The sequence below is a fragment of the Anabrus simplex genome, chromosome 2 (genome assembly GCF_040414725.1).
Source record: "Anabrus simplex isolate iqAnaSimp1 chromosome 2, ASM4041472v1, whole genome shotgun sequence".
Taxonomy (NCBI): Eukaryota; Metazoa; Arthropoda; class Insecta; order Orthoptera; family Tettigoniidae; genus Anabrus; species Anabrus simplex.
Window position 1 is genome coordinate 1,109,244,196 of NC_090266.1, and position 23,616 is coordinate 1,109,267,811.

The 23,616-nt window shown below is 40.2% G+C and overlaps 1 protein-coding gene across 2 annotated transcripts in view; it reads right to left on the minus strand.

Moving 5' to 3' along the window:
- Positions 1-1,149: 1,149 nt before the first annotated feature.
- LOC136863319 (dipeptidase 1) overlaps positions 1,150-23,616 on the minus strand; it is a 174,306-nt gene continuing 151,839 nt past the window's right edge. For both annotated transcript variants that reach the window (XM_067139704.2, XM_067139703.2), the window contains 4 exons: positions 18,644-18,728; positions 7,538-7,613; positions 6,788-6,926; positions 1,150-1,524 (listed from right to left, as the gene is read on the minus strand). In XM_067139704.2, the coding sequence (XP_066995805.1) occupies positions 1,429-1,524; positions 6,788-6,926; positions 7,538-7,613; positions 18,644-18,728 (396 nt within the window). In that variant the 3' untranslated portion in view covers positions 1,150-1,428. The remainder of the gene's footprint in view (positions 1,525-6,787; positions 6,927-7,537; positions 7,614-18,643; positions 18,729-23,616) is intronic.

The following is a 23,616-nucleotide window of genomic DNA, read 5'->3' on the forward strand; positions in this document are numbered from 1 at the left end:
AAGCGGGCTATTTTTGTTTACATTCCTTTCAGCCGATCTGCACGTTTCCAGTTCTACGAAGATGATCGGCAACAAGCCCGTCTCCTTCCAGCTACTCTCCTGGCGATATCGCTGGTTGCTTGGAAGTGATGCATATACGAGGGGCGTTCAATACGTAATGCAACACATTTTATATATCGGCCGATTTCGGTTTTAAAAAATTGAAATTTCGTTTAGGACATCTTTGAATATTCCAGCTTCGTGTCGTAGAGTTTAATTAATTTCCGACAGGTGGCAGAGCTATAACTAGCCTTCAAAATGGCGTCTGTAACGGAGGTGTATACCTAACAGAGAGGTGCGTACCTAATAGAGAGCAGTTTCTTTTGGCGGAAAACCTGGGCATCGCAGATATTCATAAGCGCTTGCAGAATATCTGCGGAGACCTGGCAGTGGACAAAAGCACGGTGAGTCGTTGGGCGAGGCGTGTTTCATCATCACTAGAGTCCGGATTATTAGGTACTGATAGGTTAGAATGCAAACTTACTTAAGCCAGTAACAAGTATACCCTACACTGTACAACGGTTATGCTATGAGATTTGCATAGATGTTAGGGGTACAGCCTATAGAACTCCTTGAATTTCTGCTACTCTTCCAACATTGTGGTACAACGGGTTGCGTCACACTTCCTACAAACCAAATTACTTTGCATTCTAACCTATTACCACCTAAAAATCCGAGGTATAATCATCACATCACCGACAGGAGCTCACAAAACTTCAGTAGACCGTTCTTCCTCATCCACCCTACAGCCCGGAGCTCGCGCCTTCTGACTTCCACCTGCTTGGCCCAATGAAGGATGCACTACGTGGATCATGGGGAAGTTATCGATGCAGCACGACGTTGGCTCCGACATCGACCAGTCGAGTGGTACCATGCAGGCATACAGGCCCTCACATTACGGTGCTGTAAGGCCGCAGCACTGAACGTAGATTACGTTGAAAAATAGGGTGTTGTAGCAAATGAATTGGGGAATAACATAGTGTATTCGAATCCTCAATAAAACCAACCTGCTTTTAGAAAAAAAATACGTTGCATTATGTATTGAACCCCCTTCGTACATAAAAATTCAGTGAACTACATACTTTCAGTACACAAAACTTTCTTCTCGTTTCTTCTCATATATTTTTATTCATATATGTATAGTTGTACTTAAAATTGAGTTAATGGTAAAGGGTAGATGTGTCAGAACGCTCACAACACTCCACTCGGATATGTCAACATAAAGTTTGTGATAAGAATTGGCAGATGCTGTCAAAAATGTCTGTAAATATTACCAAAGGTTTGCCAGTGGCACAGTTTTCAATATATACAGGAATTAGAACTCGTTCGTGTATTTACAAAAGAGAACAAGATATTTGCTATATGAACTAAACGTGTTGTGTTGAAGTGTCAGGTTCCAGGATAGCGGCAGTACGTCTTGCCGTCCAAATCCTCCATGGATATCCAGTCCTCCGTTGGTGCTATGTCTGCCCAGTCGTCCCGGACCTGAGAACACCAACAACGCTAATTTAAATATCGGAAAAGGAGCAACACTCTTGAGAACAACAGTGACACACTCGAAAATAAAAGTAACACACTTGAGAACAACAGTAACTCAGAATTAAAAAATTTGACCATTTTGGCCTTATATTGGTCCATGAAATGAAATGAAATGAAATGAAATGGCGTATGGCTTTTAGTGCCGAGAGTGTCCGAGGACAAGTTCGGCTCGCCAGGTGCAGGTCTTTTGACTTGACTCCCGTAGGCGACATGCGCGTCGTGATGAGGATGAAATGATTATGAAGACGACACACACACACCCAGTCCCCGTGCCGGCGAAATTAACCAATTATGGTTAAATTTCCCGACCCTGCCGGGAATCGAACCCGGGACCCCTGTGACCAAAGGCCAGCACGCTAACCATTTAGCCATGGAGTCGGACATATTGGACCATATTGACGAAATTCACGGAAATAAGAACAGTGGGTTGTTGGTGTGTCCACCCTGTCAATATTTATTATAACCTCGTTAGTTTAATCAATTATCGATCGTACATGTTTCGAGAAATGGCCATTCTCTTCATCAGCGATAATAACATCATAAGAAAAATCACCTTATCATCTAACGCCCTTTATCGCTAATTAAAACATTAATTGATACAAGTCTTACTTTTAACACTTAAAGTTTTATGATGTTCACTAAAAAATCTTGCCTTGATGCTCAAAACTCACTTCAACATTTCGGCTATCTGTGTCTTACCACATAACATATTCAAAATGTACTGTCTCTTTATATATGCTACAGTAGAGCAACTTCATTCTATGACAAATTCCAGCCACTGTTCCACGTCTGGCCGTAGAGTCGTAGACTGAAATGTACCTCACAGTCACTTATTTCTTAGAATTTCTTTCTTCACCAGAGAATGTAGTCAACTTGAGAACATTTACCTATAAGTCAGTCGTTGATTACTGCCAGAACTTCAGAGTAGCAAAGTCAGTTAAGCTTTTTTCTTCACTATTTTTCAGCCCAATTCCATACTTCCCCTGTGTCCTCTTCTCCGACATGACCATTCAGATCACCTACACTGCGCTGTATCTGTCCAGTAACACTTGACTAAAGCCCACTTGAGGTGCATATCCACTTACGAGTATCACATGCAAGGGTTCCCCTTCTAGTTGCATTTCATTTCCTTGTCACCTCCAGTACGTTTCCCTTCAGTGTCTGATCGAGAATTATTTCAACCCAATGTCTGCTATTTTTCTTTCGACTGTAGTATAAGTTGAAGCCCACTTCGATCTCTTTCGCATTAGTTTGCCCCTTGTATACACAAAAGAGGTTGTGTTTCTTCTTTTCATCATATATACAACCATCAGATTACTTCCTGTCACTGTGCCCATCCCCCTGCAAATCTTCTTTCTCTCTTTCGTATGTGCTACCTGATTTATTTATACACACTTGGATAGGCAGGAGTCGTGCACGTCACCGTAGCCGTTAAGTGCTCCGCAGCATGTTTGACTTGGCACAGTCTTCCTACCTCCAACCTACAATCGGATCAAACAAAGGCCACGCCTGATACACCTGAAGGGCTCACCACTAAGAGACCACCCGCGACCTAAAGGAACTCATCTCGGCCATACGGTCTTGGGATCCCCGGTTCTACTCCTTTTTTCTTACAATTGGCTTTACGTCACAGCGACACAGGTAGGTCTTATGGCGACGATGGGACAGGAAAGGGCTAGGAGTGGGAAGGAAGCCGCCGCTGCTTAGTTAAGGTACAGCCGCAGAATTTGCCTGATGTGAAAATCGGAAACCACAGAAAACTATCTTCAGGGCTGCCAGGAGTGGGATTCGAACCCACTATCTACTGAATGCAAGCACATAGCTGCGTGCCCCTAACCGCACGGCTAACTCGCTCGGTGGTTCTATTTCTTTCAACTACTCAGGTATCATTCATTTTATGTCCCAATAACCACTTTTACAGTTTTCAGAGACGACGAAGTGACGGAATTTTGTTCAGCAGGAGTTCTTCTACGTTCCGGTAAATCTACGAACACGAGGCTAGCGTATGCCACCACTTTCAAATACAAGAGCACTGAGCCCACACAACGGTTTACTCAACATTGATAGCAAAATAAAACCTGGGGCCGTGATTAGGACCAACCCTCAAATGATCAGCAATGCGAAAGAGTTTACTTCTCTTGTATTGTACTGTTACAACAAAATAGTATTTTCGATTGTTTTATCATCTCGATGATATAGCGGAGATAAATGCTCAAATTGCATCTTATTCTTCTTCTTCACCGCTTTTCCCGCATCTGTGTCGCACATGTGGATTTTGCCCTGTTTTACGGCCGAATGCCCTTCCTGACGCCAACCCTATGTGGAGGGATGTAATCACTATTGCGTATTTATGTGACAGTTGGTAGTGTGGTGTGTTGTCGGAATATGAAGATGAAAGTGTTGGGACAAACACAAACCCCAGTCCCCGAGCCAGAAGAATTAATCAGATGCGATTAAAATCCCCGACCCGGCCGGGAATCGAACCCGGGACCCTCTGAACCGAAGGTCTCAACGCTGACCATTCAGCCAAGGAGTCGGACAAATATTTAAATTGTATATAGAAAAGTAAAGGAATCCAGGCAAGCAACCCAAGGGCTGTTCTAGGAATAGCGTCATGGTGACATGTCACTCCCTAGATTGATGGAAAAGGAAATAAATCGTAATTTGTAGTTAAAATTCATAGGGCATTGTTAAACAGCGGAGAAAACTTCAGTAAGAACCATCCACTGCAACAGTTCGCACTCGAGTGTGTGACAGAGCCTCCTTGTCACAGCAGTGCGATTCCTATATGTTTTACATGATGAATTCGGTAGGCACTGCTCTCAGGAGTCTGGTTTCTACGTTGTCAGATGATGAAGCAGTTAGGTCCACATCAAAGTTAAATAGGTAGAAACAACACAGTGCTAAAGTTGATAGATAGTGCATAGATTTCAATTATCCTACATTTTTATCAGACCATCATAAATTTCCACCTGGTAGGCTAAATTAAGGCAATAATTTTGACTTGAAATACAGTACACATATTTTCATTCTAAATTTAGTACATGGTATGTGTGTGTACATCATACGAACGAGATAATTGGTTAAGACGTGTCAACGTGTCACGGTGCACCGATTGACTGATGACTGGAATATTTTATTTCCTTCCCTTGTGGTTTAACGTCGCTCTGACCTATTGAAGGTGTTTGGTGACACAAGGATGGGAAAGGCCTAGGAGTGGGTTCGTAGCGGCTTAATTATGGTACAGCTCCAGCATTTGCCTGGTGTGAAAATAGGAAACCACTGAACCACGGAAAATCATCTTCAGGGCTGCCAACGCTGAGATACGCACCCATAGTCTCCCGAATGCAAGCTCACAGCTACGCGACCCTAACGGCAAGATTACCTCGTTCGGTGACTGGAATTTGAAGGAGAGTATCACTCTATTGAGAGATGTGCGCTGTGTTGCCAAGTCAGCCGTAATTAGTTATTTATTTAGCGTATGGCAACACATTGGATTATACAACAATATATAAAATATATACTAAAATAACTAGGGCGTTATTACTATTAGACATAAGACATAGTATACAATGACAATGTATGCACTTATATAGTGAGATTTAATTTGTCTATCCAATTAACAGCACCTGGAGTCAGCGTTAGAAAGTCCTTCAGATCACCCGAGCATGACGTTATACTATACTGCTGCACAAAGTGTTGGATGGTCTGGGGAGTCGCTCCACAAACACAAGATGGATCAGAAATGTTGTTCCATATGTAGAGGAAAGTCATTACACACTCCATGGTTTGTACGAATCCTGTTGGCAGTTTTCCACGTACGTCGAGGCAGATCAAAACCAGCTGGTTTAATTTGGGTATTTAAAACAGTTATAATGTCTGGTGGTACATGTTGGATCCATTTTTCTTCCCAAGCTCGTATTGAAAAGTTCAAAAGTTTAACCTTACTCATATTGCACTTGGAATGTAGTCATGAACTGGAAGGTCAGGGTGATCCAATATTTTCTTATATTCACGTAACAAATCATCCTGTCTTCTCAGTGCAGTTGAATGTGACTTAAAATTGGAAGCCAAAATGTTGGTGTAGTGTTTAGACAACCTGTGATTGTACGCATTGTAGTATTGAGCTGGATGTCGAGTTTGCTGGTATGCTTGCTGTTTAGCCAGACTGGAGCACAATATCCTGCTGTAGTACAGACTAGTCCCAGAAGTGTTGCAGCTGTTGATCCCCATGTAGTCCCACACAGCTTTTTAAGGATGGTGTTCGTGGAAAGAACTTTGGCTGTAGCATTATTCAGGTGTTGTCGATAAGTTAGGGGTCTGTCAAGTGTGACACCGAAATACTTCGGATTAGGATTATATTTAACTAGATTTTCATTAAGATTGATTTTCAGTTGTAGGTTTGCCTGTTTGTGATGAATATGAAAACATGAAGATCCTGTTTTACTTGGGCTTGGTGTGAGTCGACACTTGTGGGGGATGACCGTTGCTCACGTCTGTAGGAATTACTTCCTCAATACCTTACCATTGTCCCCTGGGTGGTGCTAAGCGAGCAACAATAATTCACTGGCGGCAAAACTGTCAACAGTTGTTGATCTCCTGGCCATAATGTACATGGAAAATAAGTCAGGCGCTAAGAAACCATCAATCGATCACCAACAATGTGAGTACAAGGAATTATTATTCAATTGGTAGAATTTACTTCAATCATGGTTATTGTTGTTGTTGTTCTTGATATTGTCACTACAAGCCGGTCGCCAATGCTTCAACCAAAACGAAATGTCGCACTGATCTCGCATAGTCACATCTGAAAGCGAAATTCTGCGTGAGCAGGATCAAGTTAGGATAACATTGAGGAAACGGGAACGAAGGTTTGATGACACGATTTTCCCCAACTTCTAGCTACCAAAGGCCACTGTGTAATGAAACATTCACAACATGCAACTTGCCCATGTTCATCATTTGTGAGAAATTTAAAGTGAATCTCTATCTGAAAGGAAATGTTTCAAGATTTGCCATGCTAATTACCTGGAGCGAATTGTGAATGTTTACCTGGACATGCCCATTCCCATGCCACGGTAATTGTAAACCTACAAAACTCATCATATTTTCACATTGAATCGACAAATAGTTTTGAAGATATGTTCCTTACAACAAACACGGATTACTTGAACAAATTGTGAATTTGAAGTTAACTCTGGTCTAGTACCTTTTCTGCTTCGCGGAAGACGCGGACCAGGTTTCCGCCCGCCAGTTTCTTGATGTCGGACGAGCTCCACTGGCGATCACGGGCGAGTTCTGCCAGCAGCATGGGATAACGGGAAACATCCTCAAGGCCAGTTGGAGTTCTGCACACAGACCACACAGATTGCAAGGAAAATATCCTAGATTTAATAGTGATAAGTAATTTTCTGTGTTATATTTAATTACTGAAATGTACCGACAGTATAGTACACTGTATACTGAAAATGAGAAAATTTCATGCACTACAAACCTAACACTATATTTCAATATTACTGTTTCGTTTTAAAATTAGGTTAAAATGTTATGCAGTATGAAATCTCGATCATGCATGCGTGTTGTGTTAACACTTGTGATGAAACGGTCATGCGGACAAGATGTTTGTCTTTCCGTGGAGTCGTCATAGTTCGTCAGGATGTTTGAAATGTCCGGTACTATGGCATTTAGCAATGACATGGTACAGGCCGATCATTCCTCCGAGTTCAAACTTTGATGCCCACTTTCAGCACGAAAATGTAGAGTGACACTAATCTTTTGTCTCCTCAGCACGACTAACCCGGCAGTCCACCGCACTCAGTAAGCAAAGTTACTTTGGTATTCTGATCTCTTGCTTGTCATACCTTGCTTTGCATCAACCTTACTTCATTGTGTTGTATTTTTTTATGAATGTGAGTGTATATTAAATTACCACTGTCTTGAATGTCGCCTAGATACTCACAAGTTGATGCCGTCAAAGCCTGCACCTAGGCCAACATGGTTAACACCAGCCACTCTTCGGATGTGGTTGATGTGCGCTGAAACGGAAAACAAGAGCAACTCAATACAAAAGTCATTTATTTTATCAGATTTCCCAAGTAATTAGTAATAGAATAACTGTACAATACCTATTAAAACCTACCCAACTTCTGTCACGTGATCAGCCATATTTATTGAATAGTTATTACAACAAACATCCAGGGAAGAAAGTGGGGATGAGGCTATAACAATGTAAGGAATCAACCAAAGTAAAACAAAGTTGGAACGTTGGGTTCCTTGCCCTCCATCAATTGTGATATCAATTTGACCAAGATATTCCTCCAATAATGTTCTGGATAAATACCGAAACAAACATGGTTCCGACATGGTCAATTCTTTCTTTTCTAGCCCCAGATGCCTAAGGAATCCTTCGCATCCCCTACCAATAACGTTATTTCTCGGAGAGTTCGACCTCTCTAAACACAGTTAGTGCGAATGCTATCATTTCAACCCATTCTAAAAGCATAGATGTGAATCGCTTTATTGGCAATGTGTATTTTTTATTTATTTATTTATTTATTTATTTATTTATTTATTTATTTATTTATTTATTTATTTATTTATTTATTTATTTGGTTAGTTAGTTAGTTAGTTAGTTAGTTAGTTAGTTAGTTAGTTAGTTAGTTAGTTAGTTTGTTTGTTTGTTTGTTTGTTTGTTTGTTTGTTTGTTTGTTTGTTGTTTTCCCTCAACTGCTGAAGTTAGGGTGCCTGGCCCTCTGTTACACTTAACCACATTTTTAACACTTTTCTACAGATACATTAACTTATAATTTAGCAGAGTTGCATTATACTAACACTCACACTCTCACATGTATAAAATAACTTAAATAATATACTATGCATTAACCAATATGAAAAAGTATTTTTCGAACACACACACAGCCAAAAAATCCACATATTACACGAGTATCAACTAGGTCTATATATACAGTACAAGAGGAAGACTCGGCCTATCGCCACTCGCACACTCAGCTGTGCAGTACGCCTATCAGTCGGCAGCTTTCAACAGGTTATCTCGGCAAGATCTACTGAATTTAGGTAAGACACTGACTGGTAAGGAATTCCAAAGTCTGGAACCCGACACAGTAAAGGTACGTGGATGAATGGTGAAGAGGAATTGCAAGGGTAGAGTCAGCGCGAGTGTTACAGTTATGAATGGAGGAGTGAAAGTGAAATTTAGAGGAGATGTACTGAAGCGAGTTGCTGTATTAATACTGCACCCTCTGAAGATCAGACGTAGCGGCTTCTGGGATCTTCTCATACACACACGTTGCCTCGGCGCTGAAATATACTTACCACTTATGCTGATACCTCAGGGCTGGACAGTTCGATGTTCTCGTCGATTCGCGTGCATAGGCTAACTAACGACAATGATGTTGAACAGACTAGGTTAAGTCAAAAGATTTAGTTTTAAACAATGAATTAAAATCAAAAAAAATTGTGAATCACAATAGTGACATTTCTAATCATTAACCTGACTCGAAGAAATACAAAAATCAATAATAATAGGACTAAATAGTAATTACCCTGAAATACAGAATCCTCTCCTTACCTTCAGTGGCAGTATTAAGACAGCAGTGGGAATTGATTGGAATATCTTAATTTATTGTTTTAAAATATTTTTTGTATAAGATTTTATTTTGTTTGTACCTTTGAACTTGGAAGAATTATGATTTAGAAACTCTTCTTTATAGGTTGTATCTAAATTATCATTTATCTGTGAATGTTAATGTTTTTGTTTTTAATTTTATCAACATTTGTGAAAGGGCGTGTACCTATACGCGCAGTTCTGGAAGCGCATTTCCTGTTGCGTAAACGAAGACTTTTCTCGAACATTTATGACTGTGTCAGCAAGAACGAAGAGACTTTGTTAAGGTTAAATGTAATTGGTGAATGTGAAAGTCGAGGGTGAAGTCTGTTTTCTGATTAGTTCTCTTTGGTGGTTGCACCGTTTCCTGTTTCTGGATCTTACCCGTCGCCAAATGTGAACTCAAATTTCGTATAATCAACTACGTAAAAATCAACTAACTAACTTCGCAGATTTGGTTGCACTCAAAACTATATGAAACGCACCTGCTTCACTCTCGCTCAAATTCTAGATGAAGTTTGTCTGTTAATTTGTTTGTTTGTTAATTATCAAAATATTCAAATACCAGTTATACATCAGTACACCACCCTTTAAGGTTTACCTCGAGTAACTTAAAATATTGAAATTTGCAGACTGAGACTGCTCTATTTTCAACTATGACCTCTGAACACACCTGTCTACAAGAATTCTCCTTCATTTACTTTCTTGACAGTAATGAGTTGGCTCGATTGGCCTATCATGGCTTAGAATTACAGCAACTAGTAGTTACCAGTTCTAATTTACAGCCATGATTAATTGTCCTGGATTTTATACAGTACTGTGAAAACTGTGTTGTATATCAAGGTCAGTCACATTGTTTATTTATTTTATTTATGTAGCTCACATGAACAGACCTTGTATTATCTAGCTAAAAAAAATTGTGTTCATCACTCTAGCAAATGAACCATATCAAGAAAGACTCTATTACACATCATAAACATTTTCTCATATGAGTGATTCAACACGCACACTCCCGTAGTCACAAGAACATAAAATGTTACCTCGGTCTTGTTCAGGGTTGTTCAACAGTTATGGCATCATATTTTATTTTGTGCGTCCTCAAATGTTGCACGTATTGCAAGGACCGAGTTGCTGTTCCCGTTTCCTAAGATTAACTGACATACGTGGTCCAAGTTACCACTCTGAGTATTTACAAGACAATATAAAAAACGCTATGAATAAGCGTGACCTATACTAGCTAAAAAATTACTAATTTGTCCTGCAAAAGAAATTACCCAGTCCTATGCTGTACACAAACATCTACACTGCTGGACCTTCATGTACCTCCTGTCATTGATTTCGTGCATTCCCCAATAAATATGACAAAAATTGTAGCTTCAGACACTAATATTGTTAATTTCTGTGTTAGTGGTCAAAGCGTCTTAGTGACCATGATACTTTCTTTCACTACGAAGACCACTTGTCATGCCTAACTTCTTTGTCATGACATCTTAATTATATTTCTGACTGATTTTCACTCCATCCTCACAAATGAATTTTGACACAATTATTTAATAGAATCAAAATATCGTTTATCCCGGGCTCAATTCCGATAATTTGTGATACTACAAAAGTTGGAAGCATTTTTAGATCTATCCTATTCTCTTGTTGGCAGTTGCTAACACTTAGGGGGAGCCTCTCCCAGTACCGGCCATTTCCCAGTACCGGCCGCCACTTGTTTTTCCGAAACGCAGCTAGATGGCAGATGTTTACTGTGTCTGGTACTTACATACAATGACAAAGGGATGCCCTACAGAATCCCTCGCGTTTGTGTTCATTTGCTTGAGAGCTGTTGTGATGAGAAGTTGTCATTGTGTTTTCGGTCTGTACTTGCTAAACTTTCGGTCTTTGTGTACCAATCTCTGGTGAGTTGATCTCTTTTTATTCATATTTATTTTATTTGTAGTTAGATAAGGTATAGATAGTAATCGTAACAACGTTATTGGTAGACTTGTGATTAAATTAAAAATATATGTATGTTGCCGTGTATATTGCCCAGTACCGGCCACGTGTCATTTCCCCAGTACCGGCCATAAAATTAATTTATCATATAATTACAATATCAGATTTTCTTGCTTTCCAGAACTATTTTATCGATAATGGAAGGCAAATCTAAAAGGAAATGGTTGCCGGAAAACATGAAAGAGGCAATTCAGATGGTTATGGACAGAAAATTAAGCATCAGGGAAGCTTCAACGTAGTAGTCTGTTCCAAGAAACACATTGGGAGGTAAAGTAAGAGTAATAAGAACTGGTGGCGAAGTGACTGTGTCTCCACAGATGGGAAGAAGAATTGATGCTCAGAAAGATGATCTTCCTACAGAAGCAACTTCTTCTTCCAGAGTTGAAATGCCTTCTACATCACAAGAATTTCTGAAGATTGTAGAAGAAATATCCCCACAATCAGATTTGACAGAAAGGAAAATTACCATAAGAAAGAGGAGAAATGAAAAGAGTGAAATTCTAACATCCACTCCCTATAAGAAAATGTTGGAAGAAAAAGACCAGAGAATGAAAGAAAAACGGGAGAAAGCTGATGAAAGAAAGAAAATAAGAGATACAAAAGTGTTTTCAAAAGTTAAAAAAAAACAGTAGAGCTCCGAAGAGACTTAACTTCGAGTCCGAGAGAAAGCATAATGGCACAGGGCAATCAGGCGATCGAGAAACAGAATGCATCATTTGCCTGGAAACAACGGACGAAGCTTGGGTTCAGTGTGTTTCTTGTCAGGGTTGGGCACATCTTCAATGTGCAGATCAAGAGAACTTTGACTTTTACAAATGTGATCATTGCATTTAGAACATTTTTTGTGTATTCCACTGAAGTTTCTAAATATCTTGTTTGAACTTTTCTAACTTTGATATGCAGGATTATTTATTTATCGTGTAAAAATTTGACGTTTACAAATGTGACCATGCATTTAGAAAATTTGTTTGTGTGTTCCACTGAAGTTTTTTAATATCTTGATTGGACTTTTCTATCTTTGATATGTAGGGATTATTTATCGTGTAAAATTTGCTTCATGCATTTGTATTGTTAATTAAAGTGTTGTAATGTCTCACTGAAGTTTAAATGTGTATTTGTAAAGTATCACTTCATCATTTTTAAATAATAAGAGAAAGTGTCTGGCTGGCCGGTACTGGGAAACATTTTTTGTAATGTAAGGTTTTGTAAGAATTCTATCTATTGTTGTAATGGACATGCACACTCATTTTCTTCATGTCTACTCAAGGCAATTGTAACAATACTGTATCAGGCCTCTTTTAACTTGATCAGATTTATTGCTGACCATTCTATTTTTAAACAATGAAGGAAAATTATTAGGTGGCCGGTACTGGGAGAGGTTCCCCTATGCACTTAGAATCACATCTCATACACCTTCATTGGAATAAAACCTGCAATTATCTCCATTTTACAAGTAAAATTATTGTCACTTGCATCAAGATGGTTTACCATTATCCTGGCCATCGCATATTTATCACGAGTTTCTCATGGGGAACATTGGCTTTCCGTTGCCATTCAGGTTATTGTTTCATCCTCCCGCCTTTTATACATCATGCGTGCTCAAGGCCTCTTTCTCCCTTCAACTCCGCCATAATACTAGCCCTCTTACTTTGGAGCTTGTATGTTTGTATGTTCAGTCTTCAGCCCTAAGGCTGGTTGGATCCTCAACAGCTCCGCCATCAGCTGTCATAGATAGCCTAGGCATCACTGAAGAGGCGTACTAGGGAAATGAGGAGTGAGGTAGTTTTCCGTTGCTTTCCTCACCGAGCCAGAAGTTGCTATTACATATCAGTCTGCCAAGCCCACTGAAATGCATGCACCAACCGACCCTATGAGCAACATTTTCACACCATCCATAGCAGGGACTGGCTGCAGAAGGAATGGCATTACTAGCATCGCTCATACCTCAGTCACTTTCATATTGTCAAAGCCAAGTATAAGACAGAGACAGGTCAATGAAAGTAACAAAATTACTCTAGCCCATACCAGAAGATCTAGTGCACTGTAAACACTAGGTCCTGCCAGCAAAGACAATTTTGGAGCTTATTGTTTACTTATTTACATGTTTATTATTCTCTTATTCAACTCGCCTTCCTGCATTCATTTCTAACATGATTTCTCATAAACACTGTTTTGCTGGCATCTACAAACACACAAGGGTTGCAGGCCGAACTGCCTTTTCTTAAAAAAAAAGGTGTATTTAAGCGTAAAATGCATACTGAAGGTGTTAAATTAATTTCGCGTAATTGTGGACTAGTGCCTACACAAATTTAATCCTATCATGAGGACCGCAGAACATTTCCAAGCTTTCTTGTTCGTGCTCAGCCATCTCTTGTATTGCCATGTGTAGGACTGGCTACAACACAATACTGCGCTCTAATCAGACAGTGAATTTCAGAAATTTCGCCACGGTCAGTTTTATTTTCAGGGTTAGCACTCCTTCCTGAACTGTTAAAGATGGCACTTACTGTGTCGAGTCAGCTCACCATAAAGAAGAGATGAGTTTACTGAGAACATCCTCCCTCTGCGAGTGTGAATGTGGCATGGCGCCATAGCTGAAGGTAGGCATTCCGTGACATGGTTCAGACAGGTTTTGTATAGGCCTTTAAATATACGTGTAGGCAATTATGTGAACGTTAGAATAAGACATTCGTGTTTTCAATCATTTCAGGAAGTATAAGACAGGTGCTAGGAAGTAAAATCAGGATGTTCGAGTAATTAACCCTCGGTTTCCTCACCTTTGTCCGTTTAAAGCGACTAGCGATTTTGATTTTTTAAAACTTCATTAACCTTTCTGAAGATTGCTTTTCACCCATCCTAGGCTGGGCTTACCACCTCTTTCTATTGGGCACTCATGCCCCCATTAGGTCAATTTTCTCGTGTCATTCATTGGGATAGTCCGACCCGTTGGCAAAGTGATCAGCGTACTGGGCTTCGGTTCAGAGGGTCCCGGGTTCGATTCCCGGCCGGGTCGGGGATTTTAACCTTAAATGGTTAATTCCAATGGCTCGAGGGCGGCTGTGTGTGGCGTATTCAACATTAGAAATCATCCTAGGTAGGGCCCTCATCTTCACAGACATGCAGGTCGCCTAATCAATCAATCAATCAATCTATATTGATCTGCATTTAGGGCAGTCGCCCATGTGGCAGATTCCCTATCTGTTGCTTTCCTAGCCTTTTCCTAAATGATTTCAAAGAAATTGGAAATTTATTGAACGTCTCCCTTGGTAAGTTATTCCAATCCCTAACTCCCCTTCCTATAAATGAATATTTGCCCCAGTTTGTCCTCTTGAATTCCAACGTTATCTTCATATTGTGATCTTTCCTACTTTTATAAACGCCATTCAAACTTATTCTTCTACTAATGTCATTCCACGCCATCTCTCCGCTGACAGCTCGGAACATACCACTTAGTCGAGCAGCTCTTCTTCTTTCTCTCAATTCTTCCCAACTCAAACATTGCAACATTTTTGTAACGCTACTCTTTTGTTGGAAATCACCCAGAACAAATCGAGCTGCTTTTCTTTGGCCGTCTACTAGAAAAAGACCTGCACCAGGCCTCTCCGGAGGCCATACGCCATTTATTTATTTTATTCATTGGGATCTCATGTGATCCCTTTGCTATTTTCTGGCCTTCCGTAAAACTTTCTTCTTGTTCTGGTATAATATGACGTAATGTTCTAGGGTGGGTATCCCAGTTAGGATGTGATTACTGGAATCTCTCCAAGTTCCCAATTCTGGAATAATCGAGAGCCAATACTGCGGTACGTGTAAGTAGGTGTTCTGCGCTCTCATATGAGCTTCTCCCTTACCAGAACGTTAACCGCTGTGTGAGCTTTAGTTTCTTGTTGGATAAACTGAAAAGCTCATTCCCTATTTTGTAATTACTTTATATTTTATTGCCTTTAAATGAATGGTTGACCAGCCCCACGGTGTAGGGGTAGTGTGTCTGCCTCTAGTCCGGAGGTCCCGAATTCGATTCCCGACCAGATCAATGATTTTTACCTGGATCTGAGGACAGGTTCGAGGTCCACTCAGCCTACGTGATTACAATTGAGAAGCTATCTGACAGTAAGGTAGCGGCACCGGTCTAGAAATCCAAGAATAACGGCCGAGAGGATTTGTTGTACCGACCACACATCTAAGCAGCGTTCGCTTGGTAGGCCATGGCACTTCGGGGCTGTTGTGCCACGGGGTTTGTTTTGGTTTGGTTTCATTTGGTTATAAATTCATTGCTGAGATGTATTTATTTAGTATTTATTTGTTTGTTAATTTGCTATCGGCTTCATCTATTTATATTTTATTACTTACGATTATTATTTAAGAAATGCTGTGAAAAGATTGAAAATAATATATTCGATAAATTTAGGAGTTTCTTTTGTCACAAATCTCTTGCCCAGACCTGAGGTCCAACCGACTATTACAACAACAACAACAACAACACTACTACTACTACTACTACTACTACTACTACTAATAATAATAATAATAATAATAATAATAATAATAATAATAATAATAATAATAATAATAATTGTGTTTCGGATCCCAGGAATTGTTATGAGAAACGCCTTTGTAACTCTGGCAGATTTGAGTGAAACGCGTTCTCCCACCTCACGTATTTGAAATCAAAGTTGAAGTTAAGAGTGATTTAATACTGAAACTATCGGGCTTGAAACCCGTCACTGCAGAGCTAAGTGTTCTAAAGCAGATGCATTGTTCACATTAAGCAGTGTTTGCTGTCACCGATATTATAATTTTGTCTTTTGATTTTAATATATTTGAATTAAAATATAAGATTTGTAACATGTTTGCATTGTGTCTCATTTCAAAACTCACAGACGTTTCGTGAAGTTTTAATTTTCTTTCAAGTGGCCTGCGGACTGTAAAGTTTGGGAACCACTGGTCTAAAGCATGGAGTAAAATTCAGCAGAATTCTGCACAATCCATTACCCAAGGTGGTGACGTGGTAACCACTTTACAATCGCCTTGAACGATGTGTGCAATGTTTGGAAGTCTGCAGAACCTTCACTGAAACTCTAGGATCGGAGATTGCAAGAAAGATCAAATGCAAACTCCGAAAATTCCTTGCTACTTTTAACGTGAACTCCCTTCTGAAGGTCGGTAAACTGAAGCATCTAATTGACACACTTCAAATAATCAAATTCTATTTACGGTGATTTACAAAATAAGAATTTCACATGAATACGCCTTCCAGACACTAGGTTACAGAATCCTTAAAGGTAAAATTGGCAAACGTGCAATGAAAAGTATTCCTCGGCAGAAGATTTGTCAGTAGAAGGATTCTAGATTCGATCACAACTTCGCCTCTTCTAACAGTCGAGTTTTGAGCCTTTCCTTTCGAAGCACGAACAAGGTGTCCACTATCGTTATCATACATACGCCTATCAATCATATGAACAAGAGAGATCCAGAAGGATCAAATAAATTGTGAGAAGAGCTAAAAGTTATCAACTTAAAAATTACTGACAACCACACGATTATCTTGCTTGGGATTTTCAGTGATCGCCTCGGCAAGGAAAGAACATTCCAAAACATTATAGGAAATTACCCAGCTCACCACAGAACAAACCGAAATGTAGAGAGACTCGTGGTGGAACTTTGTAAGGCATTCAAACTGGTTAGAAGTCAAGTGCTTTCAAACACCTGCTCAGCAACCAGGGAACTTTAACATCTTCAAATCACAAACTTGGTGATTTCCAGATCGGTCACGTCGCTATTGCACGGAAAGTGCAAAGAGATCTAAAATATGAAAATTTTGAGAAGATTCAACCTCGATTCCGATCATTAAGTTTACTTCTCTAAGATAAAAATTTTTAGTTTCTCCCAAGAAATACCAGAAAGTACCAGCTCAGAAAGGTCAACATGTTCGACACAGAAAAGCTAAGGTCCAACCAATAGTTCAGTGGGAAGCTTGAGTCCTTGGACGCATAGAACTGGGAACAACTACCGTGGCATCTTTCTTCTTATAAGAACCTATAAGATACCCTCCAAAGCTATTCAAAATAGGGGAGAAGAACATCTGGAACCACAATTGGGAAAATACCAAGTACACTTGAGAGAAAGACACTCAGGTGCCGAACAGATCATGAATCTTAAATCTACACAGAAAAAACCAGTTCTGTTCATCAATTTCAATAATGTGTACGAGTCCACTGACCTATCCAACCTGAGAGAACTGGGCTTGTACAACAAAACAAGAGCAAACAACACTACCTCCAAAGTGAAATTCAGCGCAGAGATATTTGATGCCTTGGAAATCAGGATCGGGGTAAGTTAGGGAAATGAACTCTCGCCTCTGCTCCTCAATGTCATATTCAATAATGAGTGTCGCAAAGAAACACGCAAGGAAGATGTCGAAGTCAGGGTCAAATTAGACCATAGAAATATGAAGCTGGCCGCTGACCCTCTAGCCTTCGCAGATGATCTCGCGATGTTTTCAGATTCCGTAGATACAACTGCAAAGCACATCAACCAACTCCAGACAAAACGGCAAAGGTAGGCCTCAAGATCTCCTTTGAGGAAACAGAGTTTGTCAATAACAATCAATATCCCTGACTGCCAAGCTCAGACACTAATACAATCATCCTCTAGGAGGCCCTATACGATGCAGAGTGTCCTGTGATGCATAGGAAAGTTATGATGGAGAAACTGAAAGCCAAAGAGAGAAACATTCTGAGGAAAATATTTGTCTTTGTAAGAAAAAAGCGAACAAGGGTGGCGGCACATAAAATATAACTGATGTGATTCGGAGAAGACGGATTGCGTTTTATTGTCATATGTCACGAATGAACCCACCGAGATTGACAAAAAGGATCTTTACCTACTTTCTAAAAAAGAAAATTACGTGGATCACCGAGGAAGACAAGAAATGGGGAGCACACGTGGTGATATTCGGGAGCGTGGCATCTTCAAGATAAAACTTTAAAATCCTTGGAGTTTCCAAGAAAATAGGCCAGACTTGGACTTAAAAGAGGAAGCAACACATCGAGGGTGACTGCGGTATAGCCCGAAGAAGAGTTGGGATAACGTGACAGAATTGTGTTGCACGTCCCTTCAACTAAACTACCAAGATGTTGCGCTTTTAAACTTACATTACAGAACTCGTATTTAGGCAACATCAGCTAGCAACCGACTAAGTTAAGCTATGATCCCGTAACCTTGAGCACAGCATGTGAGCCTCTAAGCAACTACACTACGTGTCAGACAATTAGCAGTGATGATATCATTCCTAATTCATTTACCTATCTCAGATCATCTCAAGGCTATGAACTGAATTCTTGGTTAGTCATTTCCACTCGAGACATATTGCAGGCATTAGCTTAGAACACCACAGTTCAAAATTTACTGTACTTAAGATGTGTGTCTAACTCTTCTTACCTATAACATCGTGTAGCGTCGCCGTGTCCGAACAGCTGAGGAAGTTGTTGAAGAAACTAACCATCACGATCCCACCATTGATAGCCTGAAAAGTGCCAGACAAGATTTAAGAGAGTCGCACATGACACTTTCTCATGCACATTCGTTAAAATTAATATTATTTGAAACTGCAGTGGGCGTTTTTAAGAAAAATTGCATTATTAATGTGGAAACGGAACGTTTTTAATATTAGGCCAGGTACCGTGTACTCAGATCGAAATGCCTACCAGGCGCTTTGTAGGGGCAGAGGAGCAGACTGAGGTACGGAGGGGAAGTGACGTCATGCGGCAGTTCGTTACTGAAATGAAAGCTACAAACAGTTTGACAGAGTTTTATGTTAGTTTTCTCACAGATCGCACATCTTTAATGCAAATATCCACCTGTGTGCGCGAACACCTGCTTTCATTAATGAAATGTGCTTTGTGACTTGTCAGTACGCAAACAACCGCATCAAACGTTGATACAATGCAGTCAGAGAAAGCCTAATGGTCCCGTGGGGCAGATATGTTTTAGTTTTTTGCTTTCATAGTGATCAATACAAACAAATTATTGAAAAGTATGTTCCTTTATGAAAGAAGAACATGTTAACAAATTCCATGGATGACTTCATCATCATCATCATGATCATTATTCATGAAATAAATGTGACAAGTGTCCCAAAACCTTGGCTTGAAAATGTAGTGAAAGTTAATTTGTTCAGGAAGTATTGTCTACTGCTCCAGCTACCACGAGCTCCGTACATTCGCAGTATTTGAAGATGTCTGAGAAAAAGCAGCATATGAAAGCAGAAAGGAAAGATTAAGAATGAATATTGAGAAGGTGGTAGTGCAGAAATAGATTAACTAAGAAGCATTGCGTAGTATAATACTGCATATCACGTAAAGTTCACCAATGATTCTACTAATTTTCGTTGTCCATAGCAGTAACTATAAATGCTTACTAGTCCTGTGTTTTTTCATATGGAAAGTTTAAGCATAGACCACATTTTCACCTAAAGATTCCTTTTGGAAAAATGCAGAGAGAAATCTATACGAAGAGAATGAGTGTACCCGGAAGTCTTTTGTGGCAAGCTTTAAGATAATCACTGGTGAGTAAAACCGCCCGATTTGCGCCCACACCCCTCCATGTTAGGTCCCTCCGGACGCGAGAAAACACAAGTACAATATCGGAGCATTCCTGTATAAAACAAGCTAACGCTTACCTCAGGGGGCAGTCAGCCATAGGGAGGAGTACAAATAGGGTAAGTTTCAATATTTTCTCAACAAGAAAAAATGCGATTCACTTCAGCACAAGATATTCTTTCTCTTTCTAGACCTTGTTATTGACCAGATTACTTTTCGACAGCTTCTGGCGCTCAGACAATTATACAAAACCAACAGTCAGCGAGGTACCTTTCCTTTTCCGACTCCTGAGCTACAGTTCAACAACAAACACACAATAAGTACACTGAAACTAAAATCAAGCTACAATCAGCCGCTAAATATTTTAACAAAGTTTTTAGAAAGAATGGTTGTACACTGGTTATACTTTTAACTGTGCATTTTAAAATATTCTTAAGAAATTTTGTAGAATGTAATCAAAACAATCTATAGCACAGATAGATTCTAAAGGTTCCTCAAAAGACAAGTTGATGTACTCAGTAGTATTCAATGTGTTCAGTGGTGGTTTTACTTTTAAGTTATTATTATTATTATTAGTAGTCTTCCAGTAAGACGATGCATGTGTACCGTATTATGCTTAGCCATTAAAATCACATGTATTTCCACTTGTGAAGTGATGTGTATTGATTAGGTGGACACTTTAAATAAAGTAAAGTTATTAAACAACCAAAGTATGTATGAACACTATGAAAGAGGTGATAAAACTCAACGCCTTAGCGAGATGTGATGGCACGGGCATTGGACACTGATGCTGTCTACTTCTCTGGAGAGAAGAGCAATGGCGTGACCTTCTTTGTCTCGAGCGAAGAGCATCGAGCGGTAGTTGATTTTGCGCCTGTCTCGGATTACTGCAAGTCCAGATGACTCTTCTGAACATCTAAGAATATCGAATGTGGAAGATGAAGAACTGAACCAACTTTACTACAACATCATAAACTGTTTGCGACGAACGAGGCATCAGTACGCCAAGGTCAGGGTAGGAAGAGGAGATACCGTCGACGGGTTTGGGCTTGGAATTAGGAATGAGTGAGGCAATCAATTTGTGCAGTTTTTCAAGGAACATGAATACATCATCATGAACACACATTTTAAATTTCTGAAGTGGCTCTTATATACCTGCAGATATACCTGCATGTGGTAAGGAATCACATCATCTGCATCACCATCCCTAAGAGGTTCTCATGAAGTCTGTGAAGAACCATCCAGGAGCTAACGTCCCCTCGGATCATTGCCTTCTGTTAGCCCATATTTGGATCTCCTTCAAAGTTATCAAAAACGTCGGAGTCGGGAATCGCAACACAGAATAGATCAAAATAAAAAGGGGGAGTGAGATCAAGATACATCTACGAGCACATGTATGACACTCGGGTTTAGACCACCAGAAGCTGTAGACCTGGCCGGTAACTGAAGCAGTGACGCGCCACACCGAGGAACCGAACATATGTCAGTTGTAAAGGTTCTTGTAGCGGAGGTATTGAATGAATGGTAGATCCTGCTACTGACACGGTGAAGTCATAGCTCTGTGAAGAAAGCTTTCATCCAAACCAACAGTGAACGATTCCTACATGCTTAGCATTGTGGAGAGAAACGCCGGCAGGTCGTGATCAACTGATAAATAAGGCAGAACATACGGCAGGCTAAGTCAGAGTTACACGCTGCACAATATGCATATAATGAGAACTATCTAAAGCTGCACAATGCCTTCAATCTCCACAAAAAAGTGAAGGAGATTACGCAGGGCAGGAGGAAACTTCGTCACTGACGCAGACCAACAGCTACAAGCCTGGAAATATTACATGGAAGAGCTCTTCAAAGGAATGAGGCTGGGCGACCATGGTATCCACGAGGATGAAAGCGACCCCAGGATCACCGAGTTCGAACTGCAGCAGGCGATTACGAAAGAAAAGAACGGTACTGATCAACTTTAAACTGAAGTGCTGAAGTTGTTAGGACCCAAGGGTATCTCAGCGCTGAAGCTTTTCCTTCACATCCTGCGCGCTAGAATCTATGGGCGGAGAGGAGCAGGCATCAGCGTCTCCTGGCTTGGTTTTAAGAACGGGAACGGTCTTCGAACGCGAGAGGCTCTCTTTAGCATCCAGGTGTTGGTGCGGCGCTGCCGCGATGTTAACTGCAATGGCTTTTCCTGCTTCAACGATTTTGAAAAGACTTTTGACAAGGATGAGAAGGATTTGCGATTTATAGTCAAATTCCATTGGTAAGAGAGAGAGAATGTCCGAGTCGGGAATCGCACGACAGAAGAGATCAAAATAAGAAAGAGAGTGAGACAAGATATACACTGGCGCCTTTGAGCTGCAATTTCTACTTCTGGTACATCTTCCGAACATACCTCGATGACACTGAAGACGGCATCAACATAAACTGAGTACTGATCAAAAGCGTTCGATACGCAGGTGATACCATACTGATTGCTGGTAGCCACGAAGGACTACAAAGGCTACTGGTTCGCGTTGTGACGGCGTGTGAGGAGTTCGGGTTGATGCTGAACGTCAACAAGACCAAATATATGATCGCGGTCAAGCAGCCGGTGGAAGAAGCAGGCATGTCGTTGGCAGGAAGACCTCTGCAGAGAGTAGTAAATATGACTTAACTTGGGTCTTCTGTAAGTGAGGATTGGGACCAAGCTGTAGAAGTTAAGTGCTGCATTGAGAAGGTGAGAACCACATTATTAAAGTTACAGACAGTACTCAACGGCCGCGAACTCATCTTGCGTCCTCCCCGTTGCTATGCCTTTTCGGGTTTTTACGATGCAAAATCATGGAGACTGACAGAACCTTCTTTGAAAAAATGTTTTGATTCATTAGAAATCGCCATACGCTCCGGATCAGCTGGGTAGATCGAATTCGGAACGACGATGTTCTACACCAATGGAATAGGTGCGGTAAATTATCAACACTATCGAAACCCGGAAACTCGCCTACTTAGGTCAAGTACTGTGAAGTATGGTTTACTCCCTAAGTTATGTGGAAGACGCGGCTCGAGCAAAAGAAGGAAACCTACGTCAGTGGTTTGGGCTTTCCTCAACAGCTCTCCTCAGTTCAGCCATCAATAGGATGATTGCCAAAGTTCAAGTACAAGAATAATAATTTATATATATATATATAGTTGAATATCACGTGTTTTACATGTATGAGGTACTAACTTGGTTCTGGACCTGTCCCAGAAAGTCAATGAAGCCGTTAAATACTCAATACGTAACTAACAATTTGATGTCAACTAATATTTTAAAAGGTTCTAAATAAGAGCATGCTCTTAACGATTCAGTTCATACTATGACCTTACAAATGCTGTTTTAATCTATAATCAAATAACGTTAATCCTTAAATGTGAAGAGTTATCACTATCTTGGAGGCTTCACGTATAATACAGTAGAAGGGACTGGGCCAAGCACCGAGTCTCTTATATTACAATTGGCTTAACGTCGCACCGAAACAGATAGGTCTTATGGCAAAGATGGGACTGGAAAGGGCTCAGCGTAGAAAGGAAGCGGCCGTGGCCTAAATTAAGGTAGATAGATAGATAGATAGATAGATAGATAGATAGATAGATAGACAGATAGATAGACAGATAGATAGATAGATAGATAGATAGATAGATAGATAGATAGATAATGCCTATATTGGTGGCGAAGTTAGGGCTCAAGGCCCTCTCTTACACTTAACCACTAGATGAGTATACATTTACATAAGTTATAATTTCGAATACAAATAAAACAAATAATATTAATAGCAATACAATAATAATAATAATCATGAA